Here is a 24,377-nt window from a genome sequence, read left to right on the forward strand (position 1 = left end):
TGGTAATGAAAGGGTAAGGACATTAAGATACCAGACTGAGTTCACCACTAGACCCCCCTCCCACTTTTCCCTTTGAGTAAAAGAAGTTTGACTAGAGTTTTCCCTGGCTCACCTTGAGGATTAGTTATCCTGCTATTGGCAGGGGTGCAATTCTTTGTAGGCAGGTGGTCCGGTGGCCCCACTTGTGGGTCTTTCCCTTGTGTTTGTAAATGGGTTTAGAGGCTTCTCGCGTTCTGTGTTCAGTCGCTGTTCCGAATTCACAGCGGATTCCCCCGGAATGCTGCTGAGGGAGTTGTGGTGAACCAGTTACTTCACTGGTACTCCAGAGCCGACTGGTTTAGCGGGTAGATGTCTTTTGTTCCAGCCGGGTGCGTTTTTAGAGTTGGGCGAATGCTGCTATTCAGGTAAGTGTCATTCAGGCTTTCGCTCAACGTTCAATGATGCAGGGCGCTGCGCGGAGCGCCTCTAATTGTTGTTTGCATTTTACAGGTGAACCCAAGTTCATGATAAAAAGGAGCAGCGTGTGCGATCTGGCGGTTTAGAGTTCAGGTGAATATGCGCTGCGTTGGACTGACACTGGAGTCTGCAAATACACGAGCGCTACCTGACTGTCTTGTCTTCTCTCTTCACAGGAGCTGCTGAGCGTCGTGCGGTGATCCGGAGAGACGATCCAAAGACTGGAGATGGTCCGATGATATGATCCGATGACTGAAGCTGGTCCGATGACTAGATCGGAGACGTGCGCACGTGAGTTGGACAAATTTCCCAAGGACAGGAGCGCGGTGAGCGTGTTGCTTGCTAAGCTTACAGAAAACAACACGAAGCACTGAATAGTTTTGGGGCGTGGCTGTTAAGCAGAATCTTGTGCAGTGCCCTTAAGGACCACTACACACAATTAAGACTACAGGTGGCAATACAAGTTTTACCTTTGGTACATGCCTGTACTACTATGTCAGAGTGGTAGCAGTGGCAGAGCAGCCAGGCTTATCTCAAGAGTATATGAGCAGTAGCAGAGATTACACAAAGAGACCACAATTACTGTGACTCAAGCAAACGCTGACTCGAGGTTTCAGGTAAAAAATATAAGTACATAAGTACATTTATTTTAAACAGTTCGTTATAAACACAACACTTCTATTACACTCAAATAAAAACCACACGTTAAATATACAACTAACCAATTCACTTTGTACAGTAAGTCTAAAGGTAAGTACCTTGTGTTGAATGAACCGGTGTTACGAACAAAACACGTTACCGCAAATACGATTGCGATCACTTTTTGACAGTTCGGTCTACTAAAATAAATGCGTATCCGTGACATGAAATGCCACGGGGCAAAAACACACTTTGCACCTGAGATACCCAGAGGGAGTTGGAGGCAAATATCACAGGCAATATTTTGGTTAGGCAGGCAGAGTCAAGAAACACTCAGGGACAGGAGTTCAAAAGTCAAAGTGCCGGAGCTAGGGTCGAAAGACACCGGGGCCTGTTGACGAAGATCACACAGTCAGACAGTTCACGATTCAACGTAGCCAAAAGTACTTCGATATTGTCAATGTTCGGAAGCAAAAGTTATAAGAAGGAGGGAAGACACGGGCAAGCCTTGGAAATGAAGAAAAGGGATTCACCCAAATTCCTCAAGTAGAACACAGTACCTTGTTCCAATGATGCAGCTGGCGCCCTGGCAGTTGTTCCTGTTGGTTTCCCGCAGACCCACGATTCCTGGAGCTTTGTTGTGAAGGAGGACGTCTGAAGGGGTTTGCACCACACAGGGATGAAGCCGGCAGCAGCCATGAGGAATAAAAGATGCGCTCCTTAAAAACAGGAGAGGCTCTTCAGGTGGCTATCCGGACAACTACAGCAGTGTGCAGCGATTTAGACCAAGGAAGAAGATCCTCTGGCTATGGAAGATGAGCTGGTTATCCCCACCAATTCTCAAGGGAAGAAGACTCCGGACTAGATCTTCTCTGAGTCGTTGAAGCGAAGATAGCTCAGGACTGCAGCAGGACTTCACCGGGATGGGGTAGGTGCAGCAGCCGTCGTTCTCTCCGCTTCTCTTAGGTTCCTTGTAGTTTCAGTGGCGACTCTCTGACTACTAGCCCAAGAGACCTGCCTTTTATGCGAAAAACCCATTGACACAGCCTGGCTGTCAATCACGCAGAAGGGGGTTGTCCAGCCCGGACAACTACCATGGCCAATCATGACAAAGTGCGACTTGGGTTTCCTAGGATACCCTTTGCAGGGGGGGACTACACCCCTCCCTCACATTCAGCCCACCTAGACACCCAGGCGCCTGGTGGAGGGCTTCTGAACAGAAAGCCCGCCAAAAGACGTTGAACAAAGAAGGCGAACCTAGTTTGCAGCGCAAAGTAAAACACAAGAAGGACTTTAACAAAAAGAAATGGCAAATAAACCCAACCGGAGCCAACAGAAAGACGATTTGGTCAAGCGGGTTTATGTTCGAGGCTAATATAATAGCCAAGAACAGTACCACGTTTATCTAATATAATCGCGGTAGAAAAGTTAGGGTAGATACCACTGCCACCAGCCAAGTCTAAATGTTAAAAGAGCGAAAAAATGCTCTAGGAGGTACAGATAAAAAGGGATACGAATTAACCCTTTCCAGTACGCCATGGAAGATGGGGTGTACTGGATCTGTGGTAGATTGACTAAGTAAAGTTAATGGTAACTTTACCCTTTTCTGGGGGACAATAGTCGCCTCAGAAATGGAGTCGAGGGAAGTCTTAAAGACAACCCTGTGCCACGGCACTGAAGGTGCTGTGTGACACAGAAAAAGAAGGGGGCTACTGAAGTGGTGTACTTCAGAGTCCAGAATCACAAAAACAGATAGAAACACATAGCAAAACACAGGTAAGAGTGGGGGAAAAGCTCTCACTCTCACCAAGTGGAAAAAAATAAACTCCAGAAGTCCAGCAAAGCTGCTGGGGGATTCACTAGGTTAGGGAAATTGGCCATAGATGAGAATTCTCCCTAACAGTGGTTATATAGCCAGCCACGCCCAACAACTAGAGTGCACCGGTAGTTTAGTATATTTCTTCAATGGCCATAGGAAATGAACAGGAAGTGGTTATACCCTGAACCCCAACAGACATGAAACAAGGCGGCATGATTACAAGGATGCTAGAGAAGGATGTCATGGGCTTAAGAGTGTATGTGCCTAACCTGCCAGGCCCTGATCCATCTTGCCCCAGCCAGGCACCAAGTATTCATGACACAGAGTGGCACCCTTTCCCCCCTCCTCTGCATGTAGGCGGTATTGATCTGGGAATGGACCCTGATGGATGGAGTTTGGATTTCAGCAGTCGTCCTCCCGGGGGACAGCAATGCAAAAGCAGACCAGCTGAGCCGCTTGGGTTCAACACCTACGAGTGGGATTTGCACACTGACTCCTTGTTGCCCCTGTTCCAGTGCTGGGGGTTCGCACACCTGGATTTGTTCACATCCGCTCTGAAGTCTAAACTGCCCCCAGTTTGCTTCAGGGGCAGGACAGGCTGGGGTCTCTGGGAGATGCCTTCCAGATCTGTTGGCACGGCTGCAGGTGTTATGCGTTCCCGCCCACCCCTCTGCTCCAATGGATCCTCTGCAAGTTTCGGGCTTTGGTGGGTTGCAGCCTCATCCTTATCCCTCCAACCTCCACAGGCCTTCGAGACCCTGGTTTTTGGACCTGCTGCAGTTGTGCTCCCAGGGTCCCGTCCACCCTCCAATCTCCAGGAGGGGGATTCCTGATGCAGCTGGATGGGGCGATGGAACAGCTGGCGTAGGTGGCCTGGTTTCTGACCAACTGATGCTTCAGATTGCTCCATTTTTGAATGACAACTGGGACATTATTCAGAAGGCCCTTGACTCAGTCCCATATAAGAGTAAATAGACTAGGTTCTGCCATTGGGCTCCTGACAAGGGTCTGGACCCTGTCACCTGTCCTCTGGATGAAGTGCTGTCTTTTTCAGCCAACCCAGTGATTAATGTCCACCTTGAGGAGTTGTCTAGGCTTTTTACGCCAGTGCATAGGCTGCACCCGGTCTGGGACCTTAATGTAGGTCTTTCAGCTTTGCAGCGCAAGCCTTTTGAGCTGATGGCCTCTGTGGACATCCGCTTGGTGACACTAAAGACAGTTTTACTGGTGGCTTGCACCTCTTCATGCAGGGTTAGTGAGCTGCAGGCGTTGTCCTAGTTAAAGTCCGTCACCACGTTTCACGACGACAAGGTCATCTTGAGCTCTCATTCGATCTTCTGGCCCAAGGTGTTCTCTCCGTTTCATATGAATCAAGAGATCTGCCTGCCGGTCTTCTTTCCGCAGTCAGAGGCGGAGAGGGCCCTGCATTCCGTGAACCTCAAAAGGGTCCTCAAGCTTTATCTCTCTCGGCCGAAATCCTTTAGGAAGTCAGAGGCATTGTTTGTGACTTTTGGGTGCTCCACCCCCGGCTCCGAGGCGTCCAAGGCTTCCATCGCCATTGGATGCTTCAGGCCATCTCGGAGGCGTACACAGCCATGGACAAACCTGTTCCTGAGGGGATTCATGCCCATTCGGTCATAGCCAAGGCCACGGCCGTTGCGTTTCAGACACATGCTTCTTGAGAAGTCATCAGTAAGGCGGCTTCTTGGACCACTCCATCAGCCTTCTGTAAGCACTACTCACTGGACATCAGCTCCAGGTGTGATGCAGAGTTTAGTCAGGCGGTTCTGATGAACTATTTTGCTTCGTCCAAGATATGAGGCAGGTTATCACAGCTCCATCCTATGTTCTTGTTCGGGGGAATCACCCACAAGGATGGAGAAAAGGGGACGGGACGTATGAGTAATTAAAGTTACTCACCTTAGTGACTAGAGTACTCCTAGTCGATAGTCCCCTTTCCTCCATACGTCCCACCCGTCTTCCCCCTGCTATTATGCCATGGGCTAATATGTACTAAGAGTAGCCAGGTATCTACTCAACCAATGTGTTCAAAGGGGACTGAGGTGAGGCGCTGGAGAGCAGGTCCTCTGTGGGGCGTTCCCATGCCTCAGGCCGCTCCCTTGCACGCTATACTAAATTTAAAGGGGAAGCCCCATTCTTTGCTGCAAAGGTTCCTATACCGTCCCTATGTTGCGGACACCCACAAGTATGGAGGAAAGGGGACTATGGACTATGAGTACTCTAGTCACTACGATGAGTAACTTTAATTTCTTAACCACATTAGTTTTCCTTTTTTTTAAATGCCAAGTACGTTTGTTTAGGCAGTCCGCATAAAAATCCGGTGTACCATGGCTCTGTTTTTGTGCCACAATATTGCTTGTTTAGTGAAGCATTACAAAAAATGTATGATTTTCTAAATAGAAGAGTTGGGAATTGTAACAGTGCATTGCTTTTCTCAATATTCACAGAATCCATTACAAGTGAAAACATGTTCAGCACTTTTGTTTTCTGTCACTTTTCCAATGTTTTCCCAGACAATGGGAACTTTAGATTGTCTGACCTGTGCAAGGGACCCCTTCCTCAACTTGGAATGTTGTCTACTTTTCAGAAATGTATGTCTTTCTGTGTTCCCATTGAGCTTTCCTACCCTGCTCTTCCATTCCGTCCAAGCATGTCCTATTAAAAAAAAGGGAAAAGGGGGCTTGGCCTGGAGTGACAGCGATGTGGCTGCTCCTTTAATGGCCTTGTTAGGGAGAATTCTCACTTTATGGCTGATTTCCCTTACCTATAGAGTCCCCCAGCAGCTTTGCTGGATTTGAAGGGTTTGTTTCTTTTTACCTGCTAAGAGTGAGACTCTTTTTCCCACTCTTAGACATTTATTTTTGCTATGTGTGTTCTAGGCTATTTTTGTGTTTAATGCCTATGGGACTTTCTCTCCCCCATAGGAACCATCTTTATTCACTTGTGTTACACAGCACCCTCAGTGCAGTGACACAGGGGTGTCGTAGCGACCCCCAAACATAGACTCCATACCCTGGGACTGACTACTGTCTCCCAGGGCATGTAAAGTCCCCATTGACTTTACTAGTCAATTTCTATGAACTAAACCAGTACAACCTATCTTACTATGGAGGTACTGGAAGGGGTTAATAATGTTTCCCCCATGTTCATTTTCGAGAGGGTACCATACACTACCCCTCTCAAAGGTTTCTGGCTGGTGGGAGTGGTTACCACCATAAATATTCGATCGCAAATATTTCCCTATGGGATTTTCCCATTGTTCGAGGCTACCACTTTTTCTGACAGCCTTTAACATACCGCCGGTGCATTTTAATATTAACTTTGCTCCGGTGGGTTTTATTTGCCAGAACTTTAATATAACTTCTTTCTCGTGTCTTTCTCTACAATCCTAACCCAGGTCGGGGATCCTTTGTTTGTCCGTTTGGCGGGCTTCTGCCCAGAAGCCCTCCTTCCGGTGCCACTGAGTCTGGGGTGGGTCCATTGTGTGGGAGGAGGAGTGTAGGACCCCTGGACAGGGTTGCCTCCGCAACCCATGTCGCGTCCTCTCTGGTAAGGGCGGAGAGTCTCCCGCCAAGATGACCACTCCACTGTGTGAGTGACAGCTAGGCTGTATGAATGGGGCTCTTTTTGCATAAAAGCAGGGTCCTGAGGACTGGAAGAGCAAGACGTCGCCACTGGAACTAAGAAGCCGAAGAGGAGAGAAGCCAAAGACTTCTGCAACGACTGAACCACTGGTGAAGCCCTGCTGCAGCATCTCACCACTTTTCCCCACACGACGAGAGATCATCTTCATCTGAAAGAGCCTTCTTCCCTTGAGCTGGTGGGGCCAACCAGTTTGCCAATCGCCTTCCCGAACCTTTTGTGGTCGAATCGCCAGTGCCCTGCACTTGGAGACCGGATAGCCAGGCAGCTATTGACCCGGATCGCGATTAAAAGGAGCGTACCTTTTAAACTTCGTTTGGCAGCACCGCGGCTGGTTTCATCCCTGGGTAATGCAGTACCTCGAACCTTCCTCCACGACGAGAGCCTCTCTTCCTCTGCTGGACCCCTCGAACTGCAGTAACTACCAGGAACAACCGCCACCGCAGGAGCCACTTCTTCACTTTAAAGGGACATTGTTCCACCAGGCCGCCCTTTCTTCGCGGTAGTGCTAAAGTTGTTTTAAATCCTTCCCTACCTTTTGGGTTGGCCGCCCCCCTCTCTTAAGATTGTCTTTTCAACTTTTGCAACCACCATTTCAAATATCGTTAACCAAAGACTTGACTGAAGCTACGAGAACATTTTGCTCCTGGGCCCTTGCCCTGTACCACTGACTTTGGCACACGCCTATTGACTCTGGTCACATTTGTTAGATCTGCTTTCTCGAGATTGATTCTCCATTTGAACTGTGTGGTGCACCCCTTTCTTATAACTACTCTTTCTTCCCACTGCATAATCATTGTGAAATGCCATTTTGCTCAGTTTACATTCTAGGTATTGCTTCTATTGATGCACTGTCTTGTTGAACTGGTTCACAACTGATGGGAAGTGTTGCTAGGGTGTGTAAGGACCTATTTCTGAATAACTTGTGCTTTCCCTCCCTTGTGAGGAATTGTTGGAGAATCCCTTGTGTGTAGTGTTCACTGTGCCGTTTTGCTCAGTTTTCACTCTGGTTCACTAGGTCTACAATTCATATAGGGAGTGTGTATATTTTTTCCTTGACTTAATTTAACTTGCTTGATACTTGTGATACATGTGTTTGATTAGAGGTGTATAAAATAAATATATATTTACTTTTTAACTACAAAGCTTTGGTCAGTGTCTCCTTGTTCCATAGTCTAGTGTGCCTAATGTGTAAACCCTGAATACTGCTCATCTCCCTCTTGAGATAAGTCTGACTGCTCAGCCAGAGCTACCAACTAAATCTGTGTGGTACAGACTGATACCAAAGGGGATTTATTGCTCTCACCTGTAGTCCCTAAGGGAACTGCACAGGATTTTGCCTGTTATCCCGTGCGTCCTTACATAGATCTACTGGTTCCCATGATGGCCCGGACTCCTGAACTGCTGATCCAGATGGCGGAACCCAGGGAGCCTTAACACTTGTAATCTGGGTGCAAATGGCTCAGGGGATCCCTGAAAACACAGGAAAACCAAAATGGCGGGCGCACTACCCCGACCCCGTCTGCTGTTCTCGGAAGCCCGCATCGCCTGACAGCACCGCCCCAGCAACTGGCGCCTAACTCACGGATACGGCCCAGATCGAGCTCCGATCGGGTGCTCGACCCGGACCAGGCACCCGCATCTCTGCTGCTTACACCGCCGGTGCGGCTGCCCGGAATTCTCCTCCTCCAGCCCCCTTATCTTTGGCCTACAGGCACCCTGCGTCTCACCTGCTGGGGCCCCCTGCCCCTCCAGAGACGCATCTGCATTCTGCAGAGATCCTCGTGGCCTGCCCCCCTCCGCCCTGGGCCCCGCTCCCAGGGTCTGTCTTCGTTGACCTCAGCACGCAGCCCTGGTCTCCGAGAGGCGTGGGGAGGAGGGAGCTTTGCAGCGGGGTGACGCAGCTCTCGACGGGGGACCTATCCGGCTGCCTCCTGAGGCAGCGGCCTGGAGCTCAAACAGTGATACCGCTACAGCCGGCGAACGACACCTCCTTGCAGCGTCCTCACCCCCGGCGTGCTGGGAGCTTCCGCCGGATGTACTGGACTGCCCGCGCTGTGCTGCTGTGGGCTTGTGTAGTCCCCAACAGTAAGCGCTCCTATGAGCCCCATGTTACTCCCACACCATTCACAAAGCAATTAACCCTTTCCAGTACTCCATGGAAGATTGGTTGTACTGGATCTGTGGTAGATTGACTAAGTAACTGGAAGGCTGACTTGCCAGTGAGGGCCAGGGGTAAGGGTCATGACAGGGTCCGCCTCTTCTGGCCTTGTCCTTTATTTATGAATTCTTAATGTCTTTTTAAGCAGTTCCAGTGGACATCCCTCAGCCGAGTTCACCTTTGTCAACACACTGTTTCTTGGGACTTTAGGCTTTGGCCCCTTCTCATCAGCATCCCTCTTTCGGGTTCACTCTTGCTAACTTCACATTCACATTTAATGTTCATAGGATTCACTTCCCTTGCTTTCTTTATAGTTCTTAGATCAAAGGCTTTCGACTATACAGGGACTTTGCTTGACCTTCTGTATGACCACTTTGACGTATCTTGGTGGCTCTCCTACAGCCTTCCGGTATTTGCAGTTTCATTCAAACAGGGAACGACCAGTCTCTCGAGTTAGCACCCACGTGGCGCCAGTCCCGCAGCTGCCCCCACCCCCTCTTAACACTTTTACAGTTTTTTTTAACTTGGTTCAACTTGCCACTGCCACGACTCACCGGCTGTGATGAACCACCTGGCTTTCATCGTAACTGGAGTCAAGGCCGGTACCACAGTAGCAGGAGTTTCCCTTGCTCCCGCTTATCAGCGTCAACACGCTCTGTGTACCATTGATATCTGTTGCAGCACACAAAGACTATTGTCCCCGGTATTAAGATTCCTTCTGCAGAGGTTTCGCGGGTCTGCGTCGCAAAGGGCAAGGTCGTATCTCTCCTTGTCACCCTCTCAATATTCGCCGTCTTTCTCCTCCTTTTGAACTACTGGGCCTGGGTAGCTGTCTTGTTGTGCGGTCTGGCTTGCTCGTGCTGTGCTCTCTCGCTCCACCTTTTATCCCTGGGGGAAGGGGAAGGGCCAACAGTTGTGTGTGATTCTGATCAATTGCCTGACTTTGCCAGACCCTTGTATTGGACATGTCAGGTAAACGGCTCCGGTGTAAGTCCATTCTCTTGTGTGTCGTGCGAAAGTGTTTGTGTCGGAAAAGGGGGGGGGCAGTGGTTTTGAATATGTCCTATGTGGTAGGATGGGGAAAAGGTGTTGAAAGAAGGGGGATACCGCATCTCACCAGTCGGTGTCCCACTCCCCAAGGACCCCCCATCCAGCTGTTCCTCCCTCACTGGTCCACCCCCAGGAACAGGATCCAATAGCAATGCCCTGACCACCTGGATGACAGATCCCCGGGGACTAGCTAGGGAGACACCGTCAGGTTTCTCATAGTACATCTTCCAATCTACGAGGTACTGGAGGCAACCCCCTATGGGCATGGAAGTCCAAGATGTTCGCTACCTTGTACTCCTCGTCACCCATCACACAGATTGGGGTTGGAACCTGAAGAAGGCGGAAGGATCATAGGGGCGCAGCAGGGAAGTATGAAGCACAGGTTGGATCCGCCACGCTTCAGGCAGAGCCAACCGAAACACCAGTGCGTTGAGTGCCTTAGTAACCACATAGGAACCCACAAAATGCGGCAGACCTTTACTGGAACCAGGGAGACATAAATGCATTGTGGCCAACACCACCTTATCGCCTGGCTTGTATACAGGTGCCGACTGGCGATGCACCTATGCTGCAGTTTCATCTTGCTTTGTGCCTCAAAATGATGGGCATGAACCGGCTTGTGAATGGGTTGGATATTGAGTAGTTATCGTTGGCAGCAGGAGAAACAGCGCTGAGCAGATCATCCTCGGGTATATTTCTGGGCTGCTGTCAATTCAAGGTGAAGAACGGGGAAATGCCTATGGCCGAATGCAAAGAGTTATTATACACAAACTTGGCAAAGTACAATAAGGACACCCATGTTTCCTGAAACTGTAGACAAATGCACCTCAAATACTGCTCAAGCAATTGGTTTACCCACTCGGTGGATCCATCCGTCTATGGATGAAAAGCAGAGAAAAATCGGGCATTCGTGCCTAGCAGAGACATGATGCCACTCTAAAAACGAGAGTTGAGTTGTGGACCGCAATCTTAAAATGATTATCAATGGCATTTTCGAAACACTGGGAGGTTTCAGAACACGATAATGTTTTCCACATTACCCATCTTTGCATACAGAGAAAATGTCATCCCTGAGAAACTCTTTAGTACGGGCAAAATGTGATGATCCTAGACAGTTTTAATCTATTGAGGGTAGAGCATCCCCTTGCTATTCATGTCAGCATTGTCATAATGTCATGAGAGTCCCTACGATAAACCGTCCTTACTCTGGTAAGAAAATCATATTGAAATCAGCATGCACATGTAATTTATGTACTGAAATGCCCTAATGGTCTATGGCGGTCTTACGACAAAGGCGAAACAGCACTCAGCCGGATATAAATCCCAGATTTGGACTCAGAATTGAGCTCCAGTGGCCGTGTATTTTAGAGAGAAACAACACACAGTGGCGCAACTCGAAGTGGTCATCTTGGCACAAGTTAAATGCCCTAAAAGTGCTGGTGACCTTGTGAAACTGCTTCACCAACGAGAGATTTTTTGTATAGACACTTTCTTCCTTACATACAAAATTGATGAATATGGACTTGAATGATTTATGATTTAAACTGCTTAATTTGAAGTCTTCTGTTTTATTTACCCTGTGAATTTGTCATCTCTAAACATCATGTCTGGATGCCTTATGTGTTTGTAGTTACGTTTTCCACATATACTTGCACCTTACTGTAACCACTGGTTAGGTTTGCATCTGCTGTCCTATTATTTCTACTTTTGGCCTGTCACTTTTTGGTTGCGGTTTGTTCATATTTTATTAATTTTGTATCCTTTAAACTTCTGTTACTTCAGTGTTTAGGTTACTATTTAGAGAAACCTACACTCCAATAATGTGGCGTCTTGTCTTGGCTAGTTCTCCAGCATGGGGTCTGGCATGGATTCACATGCTCATGAATATTCCCCGTCGTCAGGCTGGGAATCCTCGGTAAAGAAAAAACCAGTATCAGTTTCGTTTCTGATCTGACTTTCGTAGTAATAACCAATCACTGGTCTCTGCGTCATACTGACCACAGCCAATGACTGCCCTCTACCTAAGCCCCACCTCTGGCAGCCATCTTCAGATTTTTACCGCACGTTCATGTGTTGGGATCCTCGTGCTATTGCTCTCGAGCGTTAGTGCTATTTTTTCACGTTTTTTCTCAAAAACCTCGTTTTTTCGGTCAAAAGAGCCTCAAGCTCCACCGACTCTCTATCCGATCAACGGGGACCCGTGTCGGATTCGTCTGCGCCCCTCGAGGGTGAAGATTTTGTCGAGCTACGCTTTTGGAGGACTCCAGAAGTTTCTCAGGCCCGGTCATGGCCCAGGAGAAGGGAAGCTCGACGCCCGGAAAGCTGTTCAGGGTCTGCCCTGGATGCCAGCTGCAGAACGTCTTCAAGGAGGACGAACACTCCTTTTGTCTCTACTGCCTACATGAGGACAAGACGCACGTGGAGAAGGACTGTGCGTTTTGCGGCAACATGTCGGAGCGGACCATGAAGGACCGCCATCAACGTCTCGCCAACTGGCTAGAAGGGAAGAGCCCGTCCGGCGAGAAGAAGAAGAAGAAATCTGAGCGGTCTTCTAAGACCTTTGAGGACGCCCCGGCGACGGGGGTCCAACATAAGGCCAAGCACCGCGAGTCCGCTGGCACCGGGAGCGCCGAACGGTCGGGCTCTACGGGCGCCAGGCAGGGCGCCCCCTCCCCGGCACCATCAACCACGAGCCAACGCTCTGGGTCGGGTAAGAGGAAGGCCGAGCACCCGGCGAAGCTCCTGGAGAGGCCCCGGTCGAGCTCGAAGGCGGAGGGGGAGCGAGGCGGTGTCCCCCCCCTCAAGGATAAGGCGGTGAGCGCACCTAAGGTGGTGAAGGCCTTAATCCATCCGGCCAAGCCCTCTATCGAAACTGTCGCGGCGGCCCTGGCTCAGCCTGTGCAGGCTACACCAGTGGTGGCGACCTCGGGGCTCAGAGTCTCCCTGCCACCTCGGAGGGAGTCCTCTTTTGTGCCCATCGATAGGACCCCCGTGAAATCCCCCGAGGGGAAGAGAAAGGGGGGGCAGGGCGTCGTCGTAGATTCGGCTTCAACCTCTGAGGAGGAACTGGTCGAGGTCTTAAGCCACGGCCTCGGCGTGGAAGAAGACCGGCCCGTCGGGATGGATCCTGACGCAGGTGACGACGACGACATCGTCGAGGGTACCGACGGGGCCCCTGATCGCCCGTCGGATTCCCCTCTGCCAGCACCGCAAGACAACTCGGCGGCCATTTTGTTGGCTATACAGTCCTTATGCTCAGAGATAAGGACGAGACTACCGTTGCCGACGGAGGAACCTCTCCTGTCGGGGGACCCAGAACCGGGATCTTCTGGTGTTCCCCCTACTAAGAAAAGAAGGATCCACCCTCCACCTCCTTTTCAGCCGTCGCGCCCCGTCCAGCCCTCCTCCCCGTCCACCCGAGGGGATGATACGGAGACTGACACGGCAGCGACGGGTACGGACGACGAGGTATACGACGAGGATTTACCGTCGTCGCCTCCCACCAGGGCTTCTCCGCCCGACGAGATTGGATCGTTCCACTCCATGATCACCAGGGCATCCGAGCTTTTTCAACTCTGCCCTGAGGAGAAGAAGGAAGGTTTCCTTTATCAGCGGCGCGAGGCCAAGAGGAAGACGGTCCTCTCAGTGCCTCTATTGGATGACATTTGGGATGAGGGCCTCACCCTCCTCAAGAACCCTTCCACGACGCCAGCTAGAAGAGACCGGTACGAGAAGAAGTACCGGGTCCCGGACACGGCCCCCCTGTGCCTCTGGGCGCAGCCTACCCCGGACGCCGTCGTCTCCGCGGCGGCCAGGAAGAAAGCGGGGGGGGGGGTGCGGCCTCCACATCGACTTCCCCACCGGACGGTGAGGGAAAGAAATTGGACGCTATGGGACGCAGAGTCATCTCGTCGGCAGCGACGACGATTAAAGCGGCCAACGCCTTGGCTATCGTGGCCCGCTACGACAGGGAGCTCTGGTACAAACTGGCTCCCCTGCTGGACTTCCTGCCGGACGACAAGAGGACAGAGGCCCTGGAGATCCTGCAGGAAGGTGAGGTGGCTTCGGACCACGCCATTACCGTTGCGACGGACATCGCCGACACTGGGTTCCGCCAGTTGGGCAACGGCGTTTGCCTTAGGCGGCGTGGATGGCTCAAGGCTACAGACTTCCGTCAAGACGTTCAGACCAGAGTCCTGGACATGCCCTTCGATGGGAACAACCTGTTTGGGAAAACAGTGGACGATTCCCTTCAGGCCATTAAAGCGGACACTGAGACGGCCCGGGCCCTGGGAGTTCTGCAACAACGACGGACGCCCTTTCGGAGCAGCGGAGGCAAGGGCGCCTCCAAAGGTTCCGGCGGCGGTTTCTCCACCTACCGTCAAGCGGCCCGCTCGTCGTCTCAGGAGGCCTACAGAGGACGAGGCAAGTCTGGCGGACCCCGCCGTCGTCGCCAAGGAGGTCAAGGCGGCAAAGCCTCGTCGAAGCAGGATTGAACCGGCCGTGGGGTCGGGCCCCCACCGAAGCACCCCGGTGGGAGGCCTGCTGGTGAGCTTCGTCAGCGTGTGGGAGTCCATCTCCACCGACCGTTGGGTGCTGGACGCCTTGGCCCGGGGCCACGCGCTCGAGTTCCAGAGAAGGTGCCCGAGCGTCCCCCCCCCGTGGCCAGGAAAGAACTTCACGTCCCTCAACTTCTCCTGGAGGTAAAAGCGATGCTCAGGAAGGGCGCCATCGAACTCGTCCCAAAGAGGCTTCGGGGCTCCGGAGTCTACTCGAGATACTTCCTCGTGAAGAAGAAGACGGGGGGATGGCGCCCCATCCTGGACCTGCGACATCTGAACAAGGTCATCAAGGCGCAGAAGTTCCGGATGGTCACCCTCCAGCACGTCCTGGGTCAGCTGGAGGAAGGAGACTTCCAGTCGTCGTTGGATTTGGAGGATGCCTACTTCCATATTCCCATCCTAAAGGGGCACCGAAAATTCCTCAGGTTTGTGGTCCAAGGGCGTCATTACCAGTTCAAAGCCCGACTACGGTCGGCACCCAGGGTATTCACCAAGTGCCTCGCACCGGTGGCGGCGCAGTTGCGCCGCGAGGGGGTCCACGTCTACCCCTACCTGGACGACTGGCTCATCCGAGCCAAGACGAGGGAGCTCGCCGCGGTTCACACGGCAAGGACCGTCCAACTTCTCACGGACCTGGGATTCTCCGTGAACTACGCCAAATCCCACCTGGTACCCGCGCAAGACGCTCTGTTTCTGGGAGCGAGGCTCAACACAGTGTCCCTTCTGGCCTCCCCGTCGGAGGAGAGGACCAGGACCATCCTGGGCAAGGTGCAGCGGATGTTGGTGGCCGACGCGGCCAAGGTGAGGTCCATCAAGTCCCTCCTCGGAATGATGTCTTCCTGCATCTACCTCATTCCCATGTGCAGGCTCCAGATGCGCCCGTTGCAGGAGTTCCTGGACGCGCGCTGGATCCAAACGACGGGCAGCTTCGCGGAAAGGATCACACTCGACGAGAGTTTCCGACGAGCGATCCGGTGATGGGGCACCCGCGCGCATCTGACGGCGGGCTTGGACTTCCAGACCCCAGCCCACCAGGAGACAGTGACCACGGATGCCTCCCTGGAAGGGTGGGGAGCGCACACCGAAAATCTGCACGCAAGAGGCCTTTGGCTCCCGACGGAGAAATCCCTACATATCAACGTCCTGGAGCTCCGTGCAGTGTTTTGGGCCCTCAGGTCCTTCCTTCCGTCCCTCAAGGGCAAGGTGGTGAGGATCTTCACCGACAACACCACCACCATGTTTTACATCAGGAAACAGGGCGGAACCAGGTTCCCAGCACTGTCCAAGGAGGCGCAGGACCTGTGGCATTGGGCCATCGCCCAAAGGATATTTCTGGTGCCGTTTCATCTGGCAGGGATAAAAAACACCATCGCCGACTCACTCGGCAGGGAGCTGCGCTCGTGCCACGAGTGGGAGCTACGGCAGGATCTAGTGGATCGCCTCTGCCGACGGTGGGGCACACCCCAGATCGACCTGTTCGCGACGGCGACGAACTCCAAGTGCCGGAGGTTCGCCAGCAGGTTTCCCCAGGCGAGGAGCATGGGCGATGCTTTCTCGTTCCCCTGGGCGGGCCTGTTCCTCTACGCGTTCCCTCCTTTGCCACTGGTAATCCGGCTCGTCAACCAGCTCAAGAGGTCACGGTGCAGGATGATCCTCGTCGCACCTGCGTGGCCGAGGCAGATATGGTTCCCGGACCTTCTGGACTTGTCGGCGTCCCCGCCAATCAAGCTGCCGGTGGACGTGGATCTACTCTCCAGAGAAGGAGGCGCCATCCTCCACCACGACCCGAAATCGCTGAACCTGCAGGCCTGGCTCCTGCAGCGCTAGAGTTTGGAGGATACGACATACCGGCCGACTGCAGAGAGGTTCTTGCAAAGGCCAGGGCGTCCTCGACTCTTAAATGCTACGGACACAAATGGAAGAGGTTCTCTGTCTGGTGCCACGCACAGAAGATTAACCCTCTACGGATTACGGCCCCCCAAGTACTGCCGTACCTGCTGACGCTGGCCAAAGCTGGACTGGCACACGCGTCCATCAAGATTCATCTTGCTGCGATCTCCCGATACACCAGAACCACGGGGCGGACGTCCTTGTGGTCTCATCGTCTGGTGAAAGAGTTCATGAAGGGACTGTTCAGATCGTTCCCGCCGGTGAAGGCTCCGGCCCCGGCGTGGGAGCTCAACGTGGTGCTGACCAAGCTCATGGGACCTCCGTTCGAGCCTCTGCACTCAGCTCCGTTGAAATTTCTGTCGTGGAAAACAGCGTTTCTTGTGGCCATCACCTCCGCACGACGAGTGGGAGAGATCCAGGCCCTTTCCTGCAAGGCCCCGTACTTGACTTTTCACAACACGAGGGTAGTGCTCAGGACGCACCCCTCCTTCATGCCCAAGGTACCGTCGGACTTCCATCTCAACGAACCCTTGGTGTTGCCTGTGTTCTTCCCGTCGCCTTCGTCGCCGGCCGAGAGGACTTTGCACTCGCTGGATGTGGCTAGAGCGCTGAAGTTCTACGTGGACCGCACAAAGTGTTTTCGGAAGACGTCACAACTCTTTGTGAACTTTGGACCTGTCAATCAGGGGAAGGCTCTCTCGAAGGCTTCCATTTCCAGATGGCTCTCCGGCTGTATCATGTACTGTCACCGGTTGGCAAACCGACCGCTGCCAGGCCGTCCGAGAGCCCATTCCACCAGAGCGATCGCAGCTACCACGGCGTTCCTATCTGGTGTGCCCCTGCTGGACATATGCAGGGCTGCTACGTGGAGGTCGACGCACACCTTCACGAAATTCTACTGCGTCGACCGGGATTCCAGGGAGGAGTCCAGGGTCGGCCAAGCAGTGCTGCGCAACCTGTTCGCCTGAGGTGAGCCTGGTGAGGAGGTAAGATGCTTAATGTTGAGTTTGATGTGATGCTTAATATTGAGCCTTTGCCACCTCCCGTGGTTGTGCATGTGTGTACTGCTATGTATTCTTTATTCATGAGCATGTGAATCCATGCCAGACCCCATGCTGGAGAAGGAACAGGTTACTTACCTGTAACTGTTGTTCTCCAGCATGGGTCTGGCATGGATTCACATGCGAACCCTCCCGCCTACCCCTCTGCAGCTCTTCACTTGGTCATACTGCCACTTCACGTGCTTCCAAATCTGAAGATGGCTGCCAGAGGTGGGGCTTAGGTAGAGGGCAGTCATTGGCTGTGGTCAGTATGACGCAGAGACCAGTGATTGGTTATTACTACGAAAGTCAGATCAGAAACGAAACTGATACTGGTTTTTTCTTTACCGAGGATTCCCAGCCTGACGACGGGGAATATTCATGAGCATGTGAATCCATGCCAGATCCATGCTGGAGAACAACAGTTACAGGTAAGTAACTTGTTCCTTATGACATGCTCACCATCACAAATTTACTAAGACATTTTCCTAGTTTCTCTGTGGCAGTCAATATTTGAGAACCAAGGGGCACAAGCCTGAAGCGTGTACTTTATGCACCATGATGGTGCCACTTTCAAATGGCACGTGTGACAAGTTAGCACAGATATTGTACTCCCTAACATCAAGACAGCTTAAAAGGTTTCCAGGGTTCCAACCTGGCAACAGTGGAATTGCAGTACTATGGCTAGCATTGCCTAACATAGGGTTTTTTTGTCTCATGCTTGCGTGCTCTAGCAGTGATATTGCAGAAAGAATGTTCAAAAATGTCCATTTTATTTATAGAGCTGCTTTGGTTTTTGCCAGTAAGTGGTCAAGGTTGCTAGCGCTGCAAGAAAGTATTACAACTTGTCAACTTGTTGAGATGCTTTCTTTTCCTTTTTTTGTCTTTACAGAGGCGACTATTCAGTGGAAACAAAACTCATATTGATACCAAGTACGATCCGAATGCTTGGAAGGAGCAATGTAAAGAACTTGTACATTTCATTTTCCAATGTGAGGATTCTGAACCTTTCAGACACCCTGTTGACCTTGAGGAATATCCGGTAACTTATTTGTTTTCAAAACACCAATATTTATCTGCACTTGTAGTTTCTAAAAAATAGATAATTTTCAAAATCCAGAGATGATTGTTCTAAAGGATCCATTAGCCGGTCTGATAGCACAGCGAGTAAAGCGCTCGCTTTGAGATCCGTGCAGAGCCTGCTGACGCAGGTTCGAATCCCAGCAGGGCCAAACTCAGCCTTTCATCCTACCGAGGTCAATAAATGAGCACCACACACTGTGGGTAATAATAAGTAGCGCTATATAAATGCTAAATTATCATTATTATATCCTTCATCTCTGAAACGTCATCAAGGAGCAGAATGGTCCAGCGTTTTCCCCCGCAGCCACTGGGGGTACCCCTCAGCTCCGTATAACTCCATCAAATACATTTTTGTGATACTGATGTTTTCAACGAACAGTCACTTTTTGCATTTTTAGTCCTGTGTCATGTCCGAACCCCCCCACCAACCCCCCCCCCCCCCCCCCCCCCCCCAAGTTGGGCTTTACACTCTAAGAATTCAAAACAATGTCTGTATTCGTGCACACTTGGGGCCTCATCACGAGGTTGCCGGTAATTCTGCGTATTTCTGCTGAACTACCACCAAATAGATTACCGTTACCGCCAGCTGGTCCTGTGGGTTTACAAGCAGTGGCATCGTGACGTAAATCCCCATTTTCGGAGTCCTCAGGTACTCCATTGGGTTTTTTGCGGAACTACTGCCGGGAGGTAGTTCTGCTGCTGTAATTTTGCCCTAAATTGATGGTAGTGGGTTGAATTTACCTCAAGCTTTCTGCTGGAGGTAAATCTGTCCCCCTATTGCCAATCTCGTCATTCAGAGGTGCGTGAATGCAGTGGTAATGGAATTACCACTGCATTCCCACCATTTTGTCCCCCAATGCAGGCCTTATAATGGGGCCCTTGTGTTTAGGCAAGAACCATTACACCTGTGCATGTGACACTTGCCAATTGTAGGTCAGAAATCTTTGTTCTATTGGGTTCCTACCTCCCACGAATTCCTCATCTTTGATAGCCATCTTCCAGCCTGGCTGCTATATGGAAACCTTTCCACCGCCAGGGTGAGCAGCGCAGCTCTGCCAATTCCCCTATGCGCTGGATAGAACGTTGGGGCCGGTATATATAAAGGTGCTGAGGCCCATGGCCTTACTTTCTTTTTTTCCACACACTCTGCTCTCTTTAGGAACACTGGGCCTCATTACGAGTTTGGTGGTGTGGCCAAAAACAGTGGCAATGCAGTGGTAACAGATGTACCACGGCAGTGCCACCGCACCAAACTACAGGTTTGGCGGTAAGGCAGAGGAAAAACCTCCAGCAGAATGGTCATTCCTCTACCTTGGTGCCCAAAAACAGCCAAATCGGAGGTAATACTGACGAAATCCACATTGAATCATATGGACTTCAATTAATGGGGACTAACACCTTCTACCAACACTTGTAATCAGGCAGTAATTCCGCTGGACCAAGTGATGGTAACGGTAACACCATTTGGTGGTATCTCGGCGGATTTACCACCGAAATACCACCAAACTCGTAATGATGCCGACAGCTTCTTTTTCAAAGTTTTCCCACTTCTCGTTTTTTGACTGTATTTGAAATCCATCAAAGTCCTCCGGTTTTAAACCATTCCCACGCCATGTGAGGCCACCACACACAGACGAGCTGGCAGAGACACTGCAAAATCAAGCGACCATACACCCTTGGACCCGTCCATGTTGAATACTGACAAGAATCGAATTGAGGTTGCATCACTCCTCTGACCTCCCTCCGATGCCAGTGACTCAAGAGTTCCTAGGGAATATGGTCCGCTGCCTAGGTGTTCATTCATGCCCGTAATGGGGGACATTTATAATGAGGAGGTGGACCACATTCTCCTTGGATTCGAACTCCTAATCCCTAGGAAGTTTAGGGACATCCGTGAGGAATTCTATGGATAGGAAGATGAGTTGATGGATCTCGTACTGATCTTCTGGACACGGGTGGTCTGGACACTTCGCCAGAACTCTACATGCTCCATGCTCCTGGTAAGCCTTAAGCAACTTTTCAGCTCCTGTTATGTGAAGTGGTTGGTACATTGAGGTTATCGGCCCCCTCTCGACCCAAGGTGCAGTATGAGCTCACAGACATTCTGGATGAGTGCCCAAAGAAAGAGACCCTACAAGAAGGCTTCATTGCTAACGGTTGACCAAGGCCTAGCCGAAAAGCACCGCCCAGCACCTAAAGACCTGCTGTTCCTTTCCACCTACGCATCGCCTGAAAGTTTAGTTGTCCAGGTCGCCAGAGCAAACCTGAAAAGAGCACATTTGCCCCTAGGCAGGGAGAGCAAGAGGTTGGATTCCTGGGGAACAAAGGTTTTTGGCTAAACAAGACTTAGCCAGAGGGCCTCCTGTGCCCTTGGCAAATTTTCAAGTGGACTTCGGTCAGTTGTTTTGGAGGCGGCAGAACACATCCCTGTGGGTGACATTAGGGATGGTTTTGAGGACATAGTGAAGGATGGTAACGGGGCTTCCCACCAAATATTCCAATCAATCTTGGGCGTGGCCAGAACAAAGGCAGGTTTATCAAATTCTGCTGTGCTCTCAGCAGCCCTTTGTGCAAAGCCCCTATCAAGGGGACTTTAATGGATTACATTTCTCCTGCAGATTCCTCATCTTTATAGATACCCATCATCCAGCTCTGCTGTTTGGAACCTTTTCGACAGGTGGCGTAGTGGAACTTAACTCGGCCAACAATCCATTTTGTTCACTGCTCGATCGTCGGCTCCTGAAGTGACGTCAGGCATCTATATAGAACACATCACTATGCCCTATGCTTCGGTTTATTTTTTCCGTGCGCTTGCACGCTGCATCAGGAACACGACTTTGAGTTTTCTCAATTTTTTTGTACTTAATTTGCCATTTTACTCTAAAAACCTTGATGTGATGTCGTCTCAGTGGATTTCAGGCTTCAAGCGATACTGCGAGGCCGAAATGTCCATAACCGACCCCATGACGTTTGTCTGTGATGCCTAGATGAGAGTACCGACAAAGAGGCCTGCACGGCATGCTTGAAAAAGCAGCCGAAATCCCTACGTGAGAGAGCCAGGAAACTGGTTTTGGGCCGACCGTCAGCAAATTCTCTGGCGCGGGGTCTCGTATGGTCTGCTGAGGCCGAGATTGAGGAGCCCACCCGTGGCAAAGGAAGGAAAGACATTGGAAAAAGACTAAGAAACATACATATTGGAAATGTTTAAGCAACAAGCTGCTGTAAGTGCAACCCCGCCCCCCACAGACCAGCAAGCTCTGGCAGCAAAAGCGGCGCTCAGTGCTTCCAACCCCAAGCTAGCCAATCCGTCGACTCCATCGACCAAGCTTTCGGGCTCCACATTGACAAAGGCGTGAAAATCGCTAGACAGCAGGAAGGCAGATGCCCACGGTGCCCATCGGTCGCCCGAGCTTCCCTCAACAACGAAAGACACATTGACTTCAAAAGCCGTTCCATCAACAGTAAAACTCTCAGCGCCAAATGTCGGCAATGGGTCCTTCATACCACTGTCAAGGTTGCGGTTCTTCCACTCCATGGAATCAATCTTCGGCGCTGAAGACCCCGATGACCAAGGGGATGTCGACCCCATTTATGTGGGAGCCGGCGGTGTTGATTACTTCGACAATCAGGCCGATTTTGTTAGCACTAGCTCAAGGTTTGCCTAGATACACATCCCCAGACCTTGAATTACAACAAAACCAGCCCTACATGCATGCTAATACAATGGTCAGGGCTTCGGTTGACATGGTTGTAGACAACCTTGGCTTAAGGTAGTCTGCCACATTCCTTTGGGGGTATGAGCTCAGACATCCTGGGCGAGGGTCCCACAGTTGAGCATAATTTGCCATTGAACCCGGCTATTGCAGACCCCCTAGCCTCCTTATGGCAACACCCTTGCACTATTCCCCTCGTAAACACCAATTTTACGGTGAAGTATAGGCCGGCAAGAGGAGATCCTGCTTTCCTCGCTACACACCCTTCCCCAGAAGGGCTGGTTGTGCAAGCTGCCACAATTTTCACCAGACCTGCAGCATACACTTCCAGTCTGCCTCCAGATAGGGAGGAAAAGAAGTCCGATGCTTTGGCCAAGACATTTTTAGCTTCTGGCAGCATGGCACTCAAGGCCACCAACATAGCTTGTGGATTTGCAAAGAATTCCTTTGGCTTGTGTTAGGCAGAATCCTGTGCAGTGCCCCTAGGGACTACTACACACAATTAAGACTACACGTGGCAATACAAGTTTTACCTTTGGTACAAGCCTGTACTACTATGTTACTGGTAGCAGTAGCGGAGCAGCCAGGCTTATCTCAAGAGTATATGAGCAGCAGCAGAGATTACATAAAGGGACCACAATTACTGTGACTCAAGCAAACACTGACTCAAGGTTTCAGGTAAAAAATATAAGTACATTTATTTTTAAACCATTTGCTATACACACGACACTTCTATTAATTCAAAAACCACACGTAAAATATACTACAACTAACCAATTCACTTTGTACGGTATACTTCAAGGTAAGTACCCTGTGTTTTAGCGGGCCGGTGTTGTGAAACAAAAGACGTTACCGGGAATACACTTGCGATCACTTTTTGACAGTAATGACAGTTCGGTCTTAATAAAGAAACGCGTATCCGCAGCAAAAAATGTTACTGGGGCAAAAACACACTTGGCACATGAGATACCCAGAGAGAGTTGGGGGCAAAAATCATAGGCAATACTTTTGTCAAGGCAGACGGAACCAGAGAACACTCTTACACAGAAATTCAAAAGTCAATAGGCCGGAGCCAGTGTCAAGTGGAACCGGGTTTCTGTTGTCGAGGATCACACAGTCAGATAGTTCACGATTCAACGTATCCAGGAGTTCTTAGATATTGTCAACATAGGAAGCAAAAGTTATAAGGAGGGAAGACAAGGGCAAGCCTTGGAGATGAAGAAAAGGGATTCACCCTAATTCCTCAAGCAGAACACAGTACCTTATTCAAAGAGGCTGGTGCCACAGCAGTTGTTCCTGGTAGTTTCCTGCAGACCCACGGTTCCTGGAGCTTCGGGACAAAGGAGGACGTCTGGAGGGATCTGCATCACACAGGGATGAACCCGGCAGCAGCGACAGTGAATAAAAGGCGTGCTCCTTAAAAACAGGAGAGGCTCTTCAGATCGCTGGCCGGACCACTACAGCAGTGTGCAGCGATTTCGATCACGAAGAGGATCCTCTGGCTGTAGAAGATGAGCTGGTTATCCCCACAAAGCTCAAGGGAAGAAGTCTCCGGACTGTATCTTCTCTGGTCGTCGAAGGGTAGATAGCTCGGGACTGCAGCAGGGCTTCACCGGGACGGGGTAGTTGCAGCAGTCTTCTTCTCTGCTTCTCTTCGGTTCTTTGTAGTTCCAGTGGCGACTCTGACTTCTAGCCCAAGAGACCTGCCTTTTATGCGAAAATCCCCCATTCACACAGCCTGCCTGTCAATCACTAAGCAGGGGGGTTGTCCAGCCCAGACAACCACCTCAGCCAATCATGGCAAAGTGCGAATTGGGTTTCCTAGGATACCCTGTGCAGAGGGTGACTACACCCCTCCCTCACATGCAGCCCACCTAGACACCCAGGCGCCTAGAGGAGGGCTTCTTGGCAGAAGCCCGCCAAAAGACAGTGAACAAAGAAGGCAAACCTGGTTTGTCGCGCAAAGTAAAACACAAGAAGGACTTTAACGAAATGAAATGGCGTATAAACCCGACCGGAGCCAAAAGAAAAAGTATTTGGTCCAGCGGATTTAAGTTTGAGGCTAATATAATAGCCTAAAACAATATCACGTTTATATAGTATAATCGCGGTAGAAAAGTTAGGGTAGATACCACTGGCACCAGCCAAGTCTAAATTTAAAGAGCAAAACAATGCTCTAGGAGGTACAGATAAAAAAGGGCTAAGGATTAACCCTTTCCAGTACGCCATGTTAGATGGGGTGTACTGGATCTGTGGTAAAATGACTACGTAAAGTTAATGGCAACTTTACCCTTTTTCTGG

At 50.9% G+C, this 24,377-nt stretch overlaps 1 protein-coding gene across 3 annotated transcripts in view; it reads left to right on the forward strand.

The window, feature by feature from the left end:
• BRWD1 (bromodomain and WD repeat domain containing 1) overlaps positions 1-24,377 on the forward strand; it is a 3,236,587-nt gene that overhangs the window by 2,764,016 nt on the left and 448,194 nt on the right. For all 3 annotated transcript variants that reach the window (XM_069636064.1, XM_069636066.1, XM_069636065.1), the window contains one exon: positions 18,173-18,322. In XM_069636064.1, coding sequence (XP_069492165.1) covers positions 18,173-18,322 — 150 coding nt within the window. The remainder of the gene's footprint in view (positions 1-18,172; positions 18,323-24,377) is intronic.

The sequence above is a fragment of the Ambystoma mexicanum genome, chromosome 7p (assembly GCF_040938575.1).
Source record: "Ambystoma mexicanum isolate Mex_15411 chromosome 7p, UKY_AmexF1_1, whole genome shotgun sequence".
NCBI classification, from domain to species: Eukaryota; Metazoa; Chordata; class Amphibia; order Caudata; family Ambystomatidae; genus Ambystoma; species Ambystoma mexicanum.